The following is a 14,515-nucleotide window of genomic DNA, read 5'->3' as shown; positions in this document are numbered from 1 at the left end:
GGCTTCCTTTTGCTCAAGGCTAGCACTCTGCCACTTGAGCCACAGCGCCACTTCTGGCCGTTTTCTATATATGTGGTGCTGGGGAATCGAACCCAGGGCCTCATGTATACGAGGCAGGCTCTCTTGCCACTAGGCCATATCCCCAGCCCCAGTATAATAACAAAATTTTTAAAAGCAAACTAAAAAAACAGAAGGGATAGTTGAAATACCTCGCAAGGAAGTGGTGCTGTGGCTCAAGTGTTACAGCACTTGCCTTGAGCTGAAGAGCTCAGGGACAGTGGCCAGGCCCAGAGTTCAAGCCCTAAAACCACAAACAACAACAACAACAACAAAAACCCAACAAAGTACCTCATAGAGGTGACCTCTGCTACATGTTCCCTGACTTACCTTTCTCTTTCCACAATAACATGGTTCAGGAGTATTATTTACAATTTTCTCCCTTCTATACCTACTGCCTGCCTCCTACATGTCAGAGTCTAGTTTCATTGTTTGCCATATAACAATAAAATAAGGCTTAAATATGGCTCAAGCCTATCACAGTCAAAGCCCTGAGTCCAAACCCTGGTACTTCTGGGAGCTTATGGCTCATGCCTATAATCCTAAACTACTCAGGAAGCTTAGATCTAAGGATCATGGTTCAAAGCCAGCTTTAGCAGAAAAGTCCAGGAAACTATTGTCTCTAATAATCAGCAAAAAGCCAAAAGTAGAGTTGTGGATCAAGTGATTGAGCACTAGCCTTGAGTACAAAAGTTCAGGGACAGCACCCCAGGCCCTGAGATTAAGCACCAGGACATGTACAAAAACAGAAAAAAAGAAAAAGCCAAACAGCATAGAAGGGCCCAGATTTCAAGCTCGAGTACCAGTACACACATGCATGCGCATGCGTGCATGTGCACACGCACGCACGCACACACACACACACACACACACACTCATTCTCATTTTCTTCTATTTTTTTCTTGCCTCAGCCTCCTAAATTCCGGGATTGCAAGTATATGCCACCATGCCCAGCTAGGCCCTCTCATTCTAAAGTGGAATGCAAATTATAATAGAGTCTAATAAGTTCTACAATAGAGGCATGTGCTTTAGTCAAGGTTGTATATGTTGTGTCCTTCATGGAATCCAGTTATATAATTCTATCTGCTATTTTTCTCCCTTCTCCTTGAATCTAAAAACCTTCTCAAAGAAAACAGCAATTCTCCTGCCAAATACATTCTTGCAATTCTTGTGAAATTTAGAGGGTATAAAGGACTGGAAGCTTCCCAAGCAGAGGAAATGATGAGTGAAGGCCTTGGATCAGAAAGGAATAGATTTGCTTTGCACAAAAAGGAGTAAAGACACTAAGGAAACCAGCCTGGGGAGGGCTGGCATGGGAGGAAAGAGTGCGAAGAGGGTAGCTGACACCAAATCTAGATTGCTCAAATGGCCAGGCTGAGACTAGGGCTTCAACCCCTGGGCAACAAGGACCTATTGTAAATTATCAACTCTGACTGATAAGATAAAAATGTTATTTTAAGATTGGGCTGGCAGCATTGCTTCGGAAAGGCTGGAAGATTCTGAAGGTTAGAAGGCTAGTGAGGCCCAATGAAGGTCTACTGAGAAGTCATGTTCAAGGGACTGGCAGTGGGAAACTAAAAGCCAGTTTCTGCCTTTATGGCAGTCACAATCAACTGGGAGAGACAAATGTAACAGGTATGATGTTTGGGTGTATAGTAAACACCATAAATACAGTAGAGTGAGGGGGGAAACCAACTCGGTATGGAAAGTAAGGCAGAAGATGGCAAGGTAAGTAAGCCATGCCTGCTGTAGTAGTTAGCTATGAGGAAAGGGAAAAAGAACTATTAAGGGCGAGGTAATGGATTGGAACCACCGATGGAGATTACAAACCAAATAGTTAATGAGGGAGAAAAAAGAATGTTCTGTCAACAATGATAAGAGGGCATGGTTATGTTGTGGGTCAGGTTCTAGGATTCTCTAACTCTCCTCTGTAAAACTGGAAGAAGCAAAAGGAGATGTTGACAGGCCAGAAAGAAGACTAGAAAACAAATTTTTGTTGATAGGAGATAGAAAACAGAGTGCTAGAAGCCAGGTGTAGTTGTGTACCTCTGTGATCCCAACCCTCCTGATAGGAGATCATGAGTTTGAGGCCTTTAGTAGTGAGACTGTCTCAAAACAAACAAGCAAGCAAACAAAAAGTGTTTGCTCAGGAAGGAGTAGGGTTGTGAGCAGGGATTGGGGGGGGGGGGGGTCTGGGGGAAAGTAAAGGAAGGGGTGAAATTGTCCAAAAAAAGAAATTACCTGACTTATAAAATGGTTGTCCCTCTGTACAAGACCTTAATAATTACAATAAAATTATTTTTAAGAAAAAAAAGAAAGGGAGTAGGGGTGGAATTGACTGCAAAGAGCAACTAGAAAAGAATTTTGAAGCTATGTGTGGTGGAATATTAGGATGCTAAGGCAAGAGGTAACTTCAGGCAGCCTGTGCTATATAGTAAAACCCAGACCCCCACACACACAAAAAAAAAAGACAGAAAGAAAGGATGGAAGGAAGAAAGAAAGAAAGAAAAGGTGAAAGAGGATTAGAGCGAAAAAAGGAAAAATCACTGAAGTTTCTGCTTGAGGTCTTGTTTAAGGAAGTAGTAACAAATATGCATTCTCAAAATTCACTATAGTAAAGCCGGTCATGGTGTCACACACCAGTAATCCTAGCACTCTTGATAGACTGAGGCAGGAGGATCACATTGGAATTGATCTTGGCCTACATAGCAAGACTCTGAGTTGAAGTGGGGCTTTGGCTCAAGTGGTAGAGCACTAGCCTTGAACACAAAGAGAGGCTCAGGGACATTGCCCAAACCCTGAGTTCAAGCCTTACAACTGACCAAAAAAAAAAGCCAACAACAAAAAAGGACAACAAAGGGAAAAAAGACAATGTTAATAAACAGACAACACCAGAACAAACAAACTTACATACATACACACATACTTACATACATATATATACATGTATGTATGTGTGTATGTGTGTGTTTTGAGCCATTACTGGCACTTGAACTCAAAGCCATGCAGTTTTACTCAGCTTTTTTTTTTTTTGCCAGTCCTGGGGCTTGAACTCAGGGCCCGAGTACTGTCCCTGGCCTCTTTTTGCTCAAAGCTAGCACTCTTCCACTTGAGCCAAAGCACCACTTCTGGCCGTTTTCTATATATGTGGTGCTGAGGAATCGAACCCAGGGCTTCATGTATACAAGGCAAGCACTCTTGCCACTAGGCCATATTCCCAGCCCTTACTCAGCTTTTTCCTCTTGAGCTTCTACTACTTGAGCCTCCATACCTTCAATTCCAGTTTTCTGCTAGTTAATTGGAGATAAGAGTCTCACAGACTTGTCTGCCTGGGATGGCCTTGAACTGAGATCCTCAGATCTCAGCATCCTGAGTAACTAGGGTTGTAGACATGAGCCACTGACACCCAATGAGGCTAGAAGCTGGAGACCCTAGGTGAGTGGACCACGTTTACAGATATGAGCTAGAATATAGCGGCTGAGACGATGGCTGTCTGCAGCCTAGAAGGCAGAGAGATAAGGAGAGAAAAAGCACGAAATGCAGAAAATATTTAAAAGAACTTGTGGAAACACTTAAAAAGTCAGAATTGTATCCTGAGTATCTAGGATTGCATGTATGAGCCACTGGTGCCTGGCTAGCCCTTGTTTTTCTTTCATTCAATTTTGTAATTGTTATTATAAATATAATATATGATGGGGTTACATTTCCATAAGTCAGGTAATGGGTACGTTTCTTTTTGGACAATATCACCCCTTCCTTCTCTCCCAGTTTTTCCTAACTAAATTTTGTAAAATAGGGTATAGAATCAGACAAGTGTTGATAAAAACACAGACCTGTTTAAAGTCCTTAGGAAGGGGTTCTCACACCTGCAATCCACATGGCTTCTGCATCATTAAGTCTCCTCACCTACAGACCTGGAGTTGCCTTTTCATTTCAACTCAATGACAGAAAGTGAGATTAAGGGTGAGGAGTTTTAGGTCATCTGGAATAGAGATGGGGAACCTTCCTTTTTCTGCCAAGGAAAATTGGTTATTTATAACATTATTCAAGGGCCATATTGAATTCATTACTATAGACATACAGCCACGAGTGGCCAACAAGTAGCTTACAAGAATCACGTCTATTCAGTCAAGTACCAAATGATTTCTTGAGTCATCTATAGCCTTCATGCCAGATGTTGCCACCTCTAGTCTAGAGAAATAAATGGCCACCTTTTTCTGTAAAGAGACAGTCCATCAGACTCTTATCTCCATTTAACCACCAGAAATGCTGCTGTGACTCAAAGTGGTAGAGCACTAACCTTGAGCTGAAGAGCTCAGAGACAGTGAGTGCCCAGGTCCCGAGTTCAAGCCCCATGACTGACTAAACAAACAGGGGCTGGGAATATGGCCCAGTGGCAAGAGTGCTCACCTCGCATACATGAAGCCCTGGGTTCGATTCCTCAGCACCACATATATAGAAAATGGCCAGAAGTCGCGCTGTGGCTCAAGTGGTAGAGTGCTAGCCTTGAGCAAAAAGAAGCCAGGGACAGTACTCAGGCCCTGAGTCCAAGGCCCAGAACTGGCAAAAACAAACAAACAAATAAATGAGCCACTTAGTAGAAACTTTGGGCTTTCAAGGGCATACAACCTGTCTCAAATAATCTTCCATTTCTGCACAAAAGCAGCCATGAGGAGCTGGGGATATGGCCTACTGGTAGAGTGCTTGCCTTGCATACATGAAGCCCTGGGTTCGACTCCTCAGCACCATATATATAGAAAAAAGCCAGAAGTGCCACTGTGGCTCAAGTGGCAGAGTGCTGGCCTTAAGCAAAAAGAAGCCAGAGACTGTGCTCAGGCCCTGAGTTCAAGCCCCAGGACTGGAAAAAAAAAAAAAAGCAGCCATGAATAGCATATAAAGTTTATGACACAGCTGGGAACAGTTTGCTGACCTCTTTTTCTTGCTTCTGACTGCATACTAAAACCACTGGGCAGGCCCATAAAATTATAGATGCCAAAGCTTCCTCCAGCCCTCACCTCCAATTCTGAGTTCTAAACCTCAAGATATCCCCACTCCCTTGTCTGTCTCCCAAGTAGCTGGGACTACATGCTACAACCCCCAGGTCCAAGCTTTTTTTTTAAACTATTTAGTGCTTCTGCTTGGTATCTGGACAGAAAAATCTTTCTGGAAGGCAATTGTGGTTGCTCAGGAAATTGCTAGAACTGGGGATGGAGAGAAATTAATGCTGGAAGGATAAATGACCCAAGGCTGAATGGAAGTTTAGATTGCCATTAGCAACATCTTTGATCCCCCTGACAAATGAAGAGCTTCCCATATTTTAATTAAATGCTCTTTATTTGATGCTCTTATGTGTAAGACACTATAAAGAACTGCCCAACCCAACAAGTCAGCCCTACCACCTGTAGTTAAGGTGGCTAATGGAAGTCGGGGACAATCAGCAAATCACCTTCTACCTGTCATTCTCAGACCATTCTTTGTAGGCCCCCACATAGTTTCGAGCTCTGTGAAGAAAAAGAGGGAAGAGGGAGGTGAGGAATAGATAGGTCCAGTAGGCAGTCCCTACTCACTTCCCTGCTAGTAAGGCTGCCCATACCCTATGTATCCAAGGCCCTGGGCCAGCTGCGTGGCCTGGAAGCCCCGCTTGCCCATCTGGCAGAAGAAAACAAGATTCTCATCTTCCAGCTTGGGCTTCTCCTCTAAGTACAAAGCCTGGAAAGTAGCTGGGTCCATCCGCAGAGCACTTTCCAACTCAGACACTGGGAGAAGATAAAATGGAAAGTGAGTTGTGGGGCTTTTAGGTTACGAAGTTGGGCCAAAAAGAGCTGTGAAACAAATCTCCAGGGTGGGGGGGGCCCAAAAAGGATAAGGTGACTACCTCCCACATCCATCCCAGCCTTTAGGACAAACAGCCTCCTTATGCAGGAAGTCAGCCAAATAATGTGAGCCACTTCCTGAGTCCAGAGGAGGGGGAAGGGATACAAACCAGGGCATCTAGCTCCAGAGATTAAGCATAAACTTCTGCAAGGCTGCCCCTCTCCTCACCACCTGCTTCTCCCCAAACTGGACAGGCCAGTTCTGCTGCCAAGATCAGCCTGTCATCAGCCCTTTTCTAGGAAAGCCGAGTTCTGGCTGCAGGGAAAGTGGGGTCTGGGTAACCAATGCCCTCCCCAGACCATCCTAAGGGAGGGCCCATTAGCTAGGTCCATCATGGCCGTGTGTGTGAGTGCACACGGATTCTTGCTCTCATACCAGGGATGTTGAGGGCGCCTGGGATGGTCCCAGCCGCTGCCTCCTCCCGAGATCGCACGTCGATGAGCCTGGCCCGGCCCGAGGCTAGGAGTAAACGGAGTTCAGGGAGCGAGACTGTGGGCACTGAAGAGGGTACACAGAACTTCAGAGAGGGACTAGGAAAGGGGACGTGCTGCCACCATGCCCCTTAGCAGGCAGCACTCCAGTCCCAGCTGTGTTGGGCATAACATCAACCACGCCTCTCCACTCCTCCCTCCACATACACCCCATTCACGCCCCTCCGAAAGCAGCCCAGGACCATGTCCTAGGTCTCTATCAGGTACCTCCAGTCATGGTGCGCACAGCAATTCTGAGTCCCAGGAATGCGGAGCCAACCCGCATGCTCAGTGCCCGCAACATCTCCCTTTCCCTCTCTAAGCCTCAGACCGGAACCGGAAGCAAAGGCACCGCCTCCCCCACTGCCCCACCGCACCTGTTGATTATGTTTCTAACACCAACCCACAGAATAAAACCTTAGAATTGCCTAAGACTGTCCAATGTGGGCCAGAAACGACGCACAGGTGCGGAGACTCAGGGTAATGAGTATAGGAGCAGTACCCCACCCTTAAGATAGCCTTATTGGTCAAAGAGTAAAAGGGCTTTCTCACTTTCAAGCCGGCACACAAAAGGAAGAAAGACTAAGACAACCATGGCTTGGAACAATTTTACTTAAAAAAAAAAAAAAAAAAAAAAAAGGAAGAAAGAAGAAAGAGCCACCCCCATCGGGGAAAGGCCCCAAGTGGGCCCCTGCCTGTTGTTCTCCCTGGCTTCAGAGACTTCTGCATAGGCCACAGCTGTTTGCTAGCCCAACTCTTCACAGAACAGCAGCCACTGTTAAGCATCCTTCCCCTACTTCTTGATTAAGTCTGCTCCCCACAGCCCTCCGATGCAATCTGAACCTCAAGCCCCAGCGAAAGGAAGAATCAATGGAAGCGCCAGAGTCCTGGGGCAAGCCAGAATGTCACCTGTCCACAGACCTCTCTGTTGGGCACACTACAAGAGCACAGGGCAGGCCCCCACTTCAGTGTGTCCAGTATCCATCATGGAGACAAGCCTGTGTGTTGTGCAGGAGGAACCCAGAGCCCAGGGACTGCATGGTGGCACAGGCAAGGCTGGAGGTGCATGTCCACACTGTGTCACACCACTGGCAGGCTGCCACACCACAGGGCCTTGGTTCAAACACATGCCTTCTGACTCCCCCAGTCCTATGCCAGAGGCAGGCAGCGAAGGAAAGGGGCGCTGTTGTTCCTGGGCTATCTGCAGTTCTCAGGCCCAAAGCCCCTGAGTCCCCAGTTAGTTGCTGTCATTCTTGATGACAACCTCTAATCCATGGTGCCGTAACTGAGCTCGGAGCAGCAGATTCTTGTTTTTAAGATCTTCCACCTGGACAAAGGAAAGTGGTAGTCAGGGGAATGGTACTGCCAAGCTGCTGAACTTAATCACATTTACTAGTAAGGAGGCAAGGGTGAAGTGCTCTCTACAGAATCCCAAACTGGGTCAGTGAACACAGGGTGGGCAAGGGGCCTATACTGGGTTAAAAGACTGACCTGCTGCCGAAGGACATCATTGTCCAGCTGCAGCTGATCTAGCCCTTGCAGTTCTTCAGACAACCGATGGTTACTCTGCCGAAGTTCCTGAATATAATCACAGGCTTTGGACAGAATTCCACCTTTACTCTGTAAGCAAAGTCAACATAGTTAAGTACTAAGTGGTAAGATATCAAGCTTGCTCTCCAAAAGTACATTCACACTTTAGATCTCATTTCCCTTCTGGATGGTGAGGTAACATCTCCCAAAAATATGGGAACCACAGAAAGAAATGAAAAGACTGGGCCAAGAGGAGTCTCAGTGCTAGAGCAACTGCCTTGAAAGATAAATCCTTGAGCTCAAACCCCAGTACCATAACCTCAGAGAGAGGGGTGGGGATGGAGAGAGGAAGAGAGGGAGAGAGGGAAAGAGGGAGAGGAAGGGGGAGAAGGGGGGGAGAGAAAGATGAAGACTACCACACATGACCCCACTCTCTACCATTTCTGGAACCAATACCAGGAGACAAAATTCAGGCCTCCTGCCCACTACCAGGGTCTTTCCATGACCTGGCCAGACTTGGTGCTCTCCATAGAGCAGTCTGGGATGATCTTGGACAGTTGCACAATCCAGTTGTTGATTTTGTCTCGGCGGCGGCGCTCCACTGTGGGCAAAGTAGAGGACAAACAAGGTGACAAACAAGTGAAAACACAGGCCCCAGAGTAAATTGACCAATGACAAATGCTTCTTCCCTCACACAGCATTGCTATCTCCAAAACTACTAGGCAGCTTTTGGCTTCACACCTGCATAGTACCTACCTTCATTATGCTGAGCTCTGCGTTTCTCATCCCGAGTTGTCCGGGGAGCTTCTGATTTCCTGACAACAGAGCCCAGGGTAGCCAGAGTGAACAAAGTTCAAAAAGTAAAACTGGAGTTTGGGTTGAGGAATTACCTAAGATTTAGCAGGTATTAAGATCACTCATGGTAAGTGAGAAAAAGCAAGGGTCACTCACGGGGAATAAGGGTGGGTCCTGGGGGCAATTGAGCGCTGGCTCCCTCCCTGCAATACTTCTTGTGGTGACATCATCACAAAGAACTGACCTGTGAATATGTGGAGTGGGTTCTGTCAAAACTGGGGACAAGGAACCTCACCAAGTCCCTGGGACCCTTCACTGAAAAGAACATGCTCCTCCCTCCTGCTAATAGGGCAGCCCCAGACTCATTGTATGCCCAGATCTTAGCCATAACTAAGGGTCATGTGGGTCATGGCCTTCAGCCATGTCCCACAGCCCCTCCAAGGAATATCCTCATGCAATAGCTCACCAGTGCTGGGAGGAGTTGCCTGCCCCAGGAGGGCCTCTGAGCCCTGGGTAGTAACAACAGCAGCTGTACTCCCAGATGTGGCGCCCCCTGCCCCATCTCCCACTGCCGTGCTGGGGAAGTAAGTGTAGTGCGTCTCAGCAGCTGAGCCCTCAGTGTCAACTGCATCATCACTGGTAAATGCACCCTGGATCACCGCCTGGGAAGGGGAAAAAAAACAGACACTTCTTTCCTTGGTTTCACTCTGCAGGAGAACCTTCCAGACAGAGGAGGAAAAGAAAAACTTTCAGAAAGAGAAAGCTTAGTGCCTTTGGTCAAGGCAGCCCAAGAGGCCTCACCACTTCTAGTTTTACCCCCATCCTATTGGTTCCCTTCTTCCTCTCGCTCAAAGCTCTAGTCTCCACCCCACCCATGCCCTGGTACCTGGGTCATGGATTGAGTGGCAGGGTAGCCACTGATGGCACCAGTGCCCTCAGTCTGGCCATCCAGCTGCCCCTCAGACACCTGGATCACCCTGTACATCACCTAGAAGCAGACAGGAAAGGGGCAGGGTGGGCAGGGAAAGATAGAAGAAAAGAATAAATGCTGAGAATTCTAGGGACACTCATTGTTTCACTTGAATTGAGTGCCCAAACCAAAGTCCTTCAGAGACACAGATTCAACCATTCTCCCTTCCTTCCCCATACTGAGGCTTCAGAATTACACCCCACCAATCTCTCCTCCAAACATCCTAATATCCCTCCACCCCAATAGTCCACATTTTCACCTCATGCTCCAAGCCAGGTCTCCCCAACACATGTTCAAATACCTCCCTCAGTCCCAACCCCAGATTAACACCTGCAGCCACCTGGCCCCCTCCCTTACCTGGCCCCCATTCTCAGTTCGGAAGACGTACTTGACGTTGGGGTCAGGGAAGGTGGCAGCTGACTGGATACTAGCGATTGCTACACTGGTTGGGTCTTCCCCAGTAGCCACTGCACCTTAAAAGAACCACAGAAAGCCTGTGACTTTACTGCCTTTCCCCCTCTCTTTTCCTTGCATGTCATTTAGAAGAAACATGATGCAGAGTAGATTGGCTGGTCAAGGAGGGATGCCATGACGGGCTCTTGGTTTTGGTCCTGGCTCAATATTCACCTTCCTGAATCTGCACTGTCCCCTCTTCCGTTTCAGCTGTTTTCTGCTGCCTGTTTGTGACAAAAAAATAAAATAAAATGAAATAAAATAAAATAAAGGGGGAAGGAGGAAAGGAGGGATAGGGGCTGATTGGAACATATTGTTAGCATGTGTAGAAATGTAACAATTAAATTCTGCTCTGTTCAACTACTGCGAGCTAATTAAAAAAAAAATTTTTTTTTTTTTTTTTTTGGCCAGTCCTGGGGCTTGGACTCAGGGCCTGAGCACTGTCCCTGGCTTCTTTTTTTTTGCTCAAGGCTAGCACTCTGCCACTTGAGCCACAGTGCCACTTCTGGCCATTTTCTGTATATGTGGTGCTGGGGAATTGAACCCAGGACCTAATGTATATGAGGCAAGCACTCTTGCCACTAGGCCATATCCCCAGCCCCTAATTAAAATATTAAATTAAAAAAAGAAAAAAGATGTGACTTAGAAATCACTGGTCCAGTAACATATGGCTCCCAAACAGATTTTGGGTTAGGTTAAAATACAACTAGTATTCACTGAGTGTTTACCACATACATAGGCACTAAGCCATAAGTACTTAACATGCACTACTTTAATACTAATAACTAATATTTCCCCCATTTTATACATGAGGAAGACAAATCACACAGCTGTTAAGTGATGGAGCTGGGACCTGATCCAGTCTACTTGGCTCCAGAGCTAGTACTCCTAGCTACTTTGCATTCGCCCAGGCCACCCCTTTCCCATGCTACACTCTAAGCTCTATCACTTACCCCTTCATCTCTCTGAGAGGGGGCACATCCAAGGAAGTAGTCCTTCTACGGAGGTCTTCGTATCTCCTGTCTCACAGTCCTGGTTGCTAAGTTCTTGTAGAAATCTCAGCTTTTGCAGCAGGTCTAGGGAACTGAATGGTTTCCCTGGTTCTAGAACCTAGACTCCATGAAGACAGAGCCAAGAAAAGAATACAATCATCTAAACGGGACAATTGTCTCCTCTTGTTCCGATACTGCAGGATAGGCCTAAAGCAACTCTACAAATAGTTCTTTGTCCTCTATTATCACTCCAAATCCTGGTGAACAGGGAATAACTATACTAAGAAACAACATATTTTTGATGGATTATTATGGCTACTATGAATTATTAGTAAAATTATAATGATCTGTCATAACAGCAACTTCATGGGGATTAGGAAGGAACCATGTTTGACCACGAGTATAAAAAAACTCAGGGTCGTGAACACTGATTTTTCTTCCATCTTCTCAGATACAGTACAGCAAGCAATCTCTGGTCTCCAATCTAGGAAAGGAGAACTTGGAAGTTCATTGCCACGCAGAAACTATCCCTAATCACAAAACCTAGACTTTAGCCTCTGTGCCTTATACTACTGACAGGGCTCTTGTTTGGGATATATAGGATTTGTTATAACATCACATGTTAAAGACACTAAAACCTCTGCAAAACATATTCTGGCCCTCTTTATTTTAATTCATCTAGCTTTCCTGTAGAGCAATATAGTTGCTAAAAATGTTGCCATGACAACTGTGACTGAGCCTCAGGAGGAAGGGAAAAAACTCTAAGCTCATGGTACAGAAGTAGAAAAGACAATGGGAGAGAAATCCATGTACAAGATACCTGCCTCAGGTCCCTGACCGTATACAGGAAAGGAAGAAAAAAGAAAAGAAAGGGCTAGGCGGACGAACGCCTTCTAAACAAGCACTACAACGCAGTAAAATTATCCCAACCCGGAAGGAATAATCTTTTTTTGTGAGGTCTTTTCTACATAAGGTTCTCCAAACCGTTCTTACCTCAGGAAAATCTGAAGTAGATAAAGCTAGGCCAAGCCGGTGGCCAAGGAAAACGACAACATAAATAAGGAACTAAAAGTGAAACCGCCCATGGGAAGTAACGCTGCAAGGTGATCCCAGCCCCTAAGAGGAAGTAGTATCTATATTTGGGGACCACTTAGGTGGCCACCTCCGTGCTCATCAAGGCTGGCCCCACAGCATGCAGGGGAGCAGAGGGAGGGAGGCCGCGCGTGGGGGTGGCGGGGGTGGCGGGAGGGGAGTAATGAAAGACGAGGCACCGAAGGCAGCTTCTACCGCCCACAGCTGTCAGCCGGACGCAGCCTCCGAGGCCCCCCAGCACTGGGGCCAGACGACTTACTTAAACCTTAGCTGGCTATCCGGAAGCATTTCCTGAGCACGAAGAATGTGACATAGAAACCGGGAGGGGATGTTGTGTTTTGCACGCTCAAGCAAGGACAGCGAGCCCAGCAAGTGCCCTGGCTAAGTCTGGACACAAAGGGGAGATGGAAATCAAGTGTGAAAGAATCCGGGGCGCCCGGCCCTGGCCTGAGCATGAGGCGTCTCCCGGGCAGGCCCACTGACCAGTAAGTCCTCCCGGAGCGGAGAGCCCCCCGACCGGCCGCACGAGCTGGGGAGCCCGCCCCGTGACCCCGGCGGCCCCGCCGCGCCTGCCCCGCGCCCCAGCTGCTCCGCTGAGGAGGCAGGAGTGGACGGACGTCCGAGGCTGAGGGGCCCGGGGCTGCGGCCCGGCGCGGCGCAGGGCGGGAGGGCGGCGGGGGAAGCGCCCCGGCTCCCGGAGCGAGGTCGGCCCACAAAGCGGGCCAGGCACTCCCCCATCCCCAAAACAAAGGCTTCCTCCCCGCCACCCCCAGGAATTCCCTAACCTGAAAAGCTGGGACAAAACCCAGACGGCTCCGCCTCGGTGGTTCTCAGCGTGTCCAGACTCCTGTCGGGCCCGACACTCACCCGTCAAGGCCGCTTCAGCTACAGATTTGCCCTGACTGCGTTCTCCCTCTCCGGACCGGAGAATCGCCATAGACAGCTGCTCATGCGCACTCGCGAACGGAGGCCATGTTGGTGAGGGGCGGAAGTGCCTCTCGACTAGACCCGCCTACTCCTGATCTCTGAGCTGCCCCACTTCCGCTCGCTCCTTCTTGATCCCGGCTGAAAGACTACTAGGTTACAAACACTAACCTGGAGGTTATTACTCAAGTTTCAGCTAGAACAAGAAGGGGGAAAAAAGACAGACTTTTTCTTCCATCTTGTGTTAGGACAGTCCTTTTATGGTTATAGAAAAAGGGAGTAAGAAAAGCCAACTTCGAGATCAAGGGAGGCACGGGGGACGGGGACGCCATCTTTAAGAAGGGATACTTGGAAGCCATCTTGGATCAGGGCATCATTTTGAAAGGTTTCAATGTGAAGATGAAGATACATTATAGCACGAGTAGATCTAAACATGTTTCTTTGTTACTAGCATCAGCAGTTACTCATCCAAAGACCCTTGAGCTTCCAGTCTTTTTTCCTAGGCTCACATTTTTTGAAGGATCTGGATTCACATTCTTTTCATATAGGATCTACTCTTAATGGGTTTGGAGTCATATCGAATTTTAAGTATTCAGACTCCAGGGCCATTCAAACCCTGCTTTCAAACCTACTTCTCTTCTTTCTTTTAAATTAGCATACATTAGTTTACAAGGGGGGGATTCATTGTGAACATTGCCACACATTTGCATTTTTTTTTGGCCAGTCCTGGGCCTTGGACTCAGGGCCTGAGCACTGTCCCTGGCTTCTTCCCGCTCAAGGCTGGCACTCTGCCACTTGAGCCACAGCGCCGCTTCTGGCCGTTTTCTGTATATGTGGTGCTGGGGAATCGAACCTAGGGCCTCGTGTATCCGAGGCAGGCAGTCTTGCCACTAGGCTATATCCCCAGCCCACATTTGCACATTTTTTGGCAAGCATTTTTACTTAATTGAGCCTTTGTTTTCTCATCTGTGAAAGGGAGATATTACCAACTCTACTGAATTTGTTGTGCCAAGTCGCAAGACCACCCCCAAGAAGACCACCGAGATTTAGACACTCCGAAATGCAAAAGCAAGGCAAGGCTTTATTTAACGAGCTGCCAACTCGGGCCTCGTCCTACCCACCGACACAGCGGAGGTTAGGAGGGAGCCCCGAGCTGTGATTACACAGGGCTTATAAAGGCAAAGAACAAGGTTACAACAATCAGCTGTGCAAGCAAGATTAGAACACAGGTACAAATCTGATTGGCTCAGGGTTCGATTCTAAAATGGGGTTCACGTGGTGGGGCCTGACTTCAAAGTCTGGCACCTCAAATTTGTATGGAGGTTAAATAATACCAAGTGCAATTTTTATGCACTTGG

General features: G+C 47.5%; 3 protein-coding genes across 8 annotated transcripts in view; all 3 read right to left on the bottom strand.

The window, feature by feature from the left end:
* Positions 1 to 1,164: 1,164 nt before the first annotated feature.
* The window catches only part of Arhgap30 (Rho GTPase activating protein 30), a 34,817-nt gene continuing 21,466 nt past the window's right edge, over positions 1,165 to 14,515 (bottom strand). The window contains exon 13 of the transcript XR_007212502.1: positions 1,165 to 1,176. The gene's annotated coding sequence lies outside the window, so the exon portion shown is untranslated. The remainder of the gene's footprint in view (positions 1,177 to 14,515) is intronic.
* Tstd1 (thiosulfate sulfurtransferase like domain containing 1) lies at positions 5,371 to 6,867 on the bottom strand. Its single transcript, XM_048356692.1, has 4 exons — positions 6,630 to 6,867; positions 6,307 to 6,429; positions 5,651 to 5,813; positions 5,371 to 5,558 (listed from the first exon to the last, which is right to left on the bottom strand). The coding sequence occupies exons 1-4, from the start codon at positions 6,703 to 6,705 to the stop codon at positions 5,507 to 5,509; spliced, it is 414 nt and encodes a 137-aa protein (XP_048212649.1). The 5' UTR covers positions 6,706 to 6,867; the 3' UTR covers positions 5,371 to 5,506.
* On the bottom strand, positions 6,996 to 13,426 carry Usf1 (upstream transcription factor 1). 6 transcript variants are annotated; one of them, XM_048356687.1, is made up of 11 exons: positions 13,101 to 13,425; positions 11,103 to 11,259; positions 10,324 to 10,373; positions 10,054 to 10,163; positions 9,613 to 9,714; positions 9,193 to 9,388; positions 8,883 to 8,970; positions 8,688 to 8,746; positions 8,438 to 8,532; positions 7,893 to 8,021; positions 6,996 to 7,728 (listed from the first exon to the last, which is right to left on the bottom strand). In XM_048356687.1, exons 2-11 carry the CDS (start codon positions 11,108 to 11,110, stop codon positions 7,639 to 7,641), a joined length of 927 nt encoding a protein of 308 aa, XP_048212644.1. In that variant the 5' UTR covers positions 11,111 to 11,259; positions 13,101 to 13,425; the 3' UTR covers positions 6,996 to 7,638. The 6 variants fall into 6 exon arrangements, with proteins under 6 accessions (XP_048212644.1, XP_048212643.1, XP_048212642.1 ...); XM_048356686.1 differs by having other exon boundaries at positions 10,054 to 10,169; positions 13,019 to 13,418; XM_048356685.1 differs by having other exon boundaries at positions 10,054 to 10,169; positions 13,101 to 13,417.

Source organism: Perognathus longimembris, chromosome 11 (assembly GCF_023159225.1).
Source record: "Perognathus longimembris pacificus isolate PPM17 chromosome 11, ASM2315922v1, whole genome shotgun sequence".
Classification (NCBI taxonomy): Eukaryota; Metazoa; Chordata; class Mammalia; order Rodentia; family Heteromyidae; genus Perognathus; species Perognathus longimembris.
Note: the sequence above shows the minus strand (reverse complement) of the source record. Positions and strands in the feature narration are given on the sequence as shown.

What these genes read in the sequence shown, in the direction of transcription:
- Tstd1 (XM_048356692.1), bottom strand. Translation starts at nt 6,705, where the DNA reads ATGTTGCGGGCACTGAGCATGCGGGTTGGCTCCGCATTCCTGGGACTC. An exon ending in TGTGCGCACCATGACTGGAG is followed by an intron (nt 6,430 to 6,629) that starts GTACCTGATAGA and finishes TACCCTCTTCAG; the next exon opens with TGCCCACAGTCTCGCTCCCT. An exon ending in CAGGGCCTTGGATACATAGG is followed by an intron (nt 5,559 to 5,650) that starts GTATGGGCAGCC and finishes TTTTCTTCACAG; the next exon opens with AGCTCGAAACTATGTGGGGG.
- Usf1 (XM_048356686.1), bottom strand. An exon ending in CAGAGCTCAGCATAATGAAG is followed by an intron (nt 8,533 to 8,687) that starts GTAGGTACTATG and finishes CTTTGCCCACAG; the next exon opens with TGGAGCGCCGCCGCCGAGAC. An exon ending in AGAGCACCAAGTCTGGCCAG is followed by an intron (nt 8,022 to 8,437) that starts GTCATGGAAAGA and finishes CTTTGCTTACAG; the next exon opens with AGTAAAGGTGGAATTCTGTC.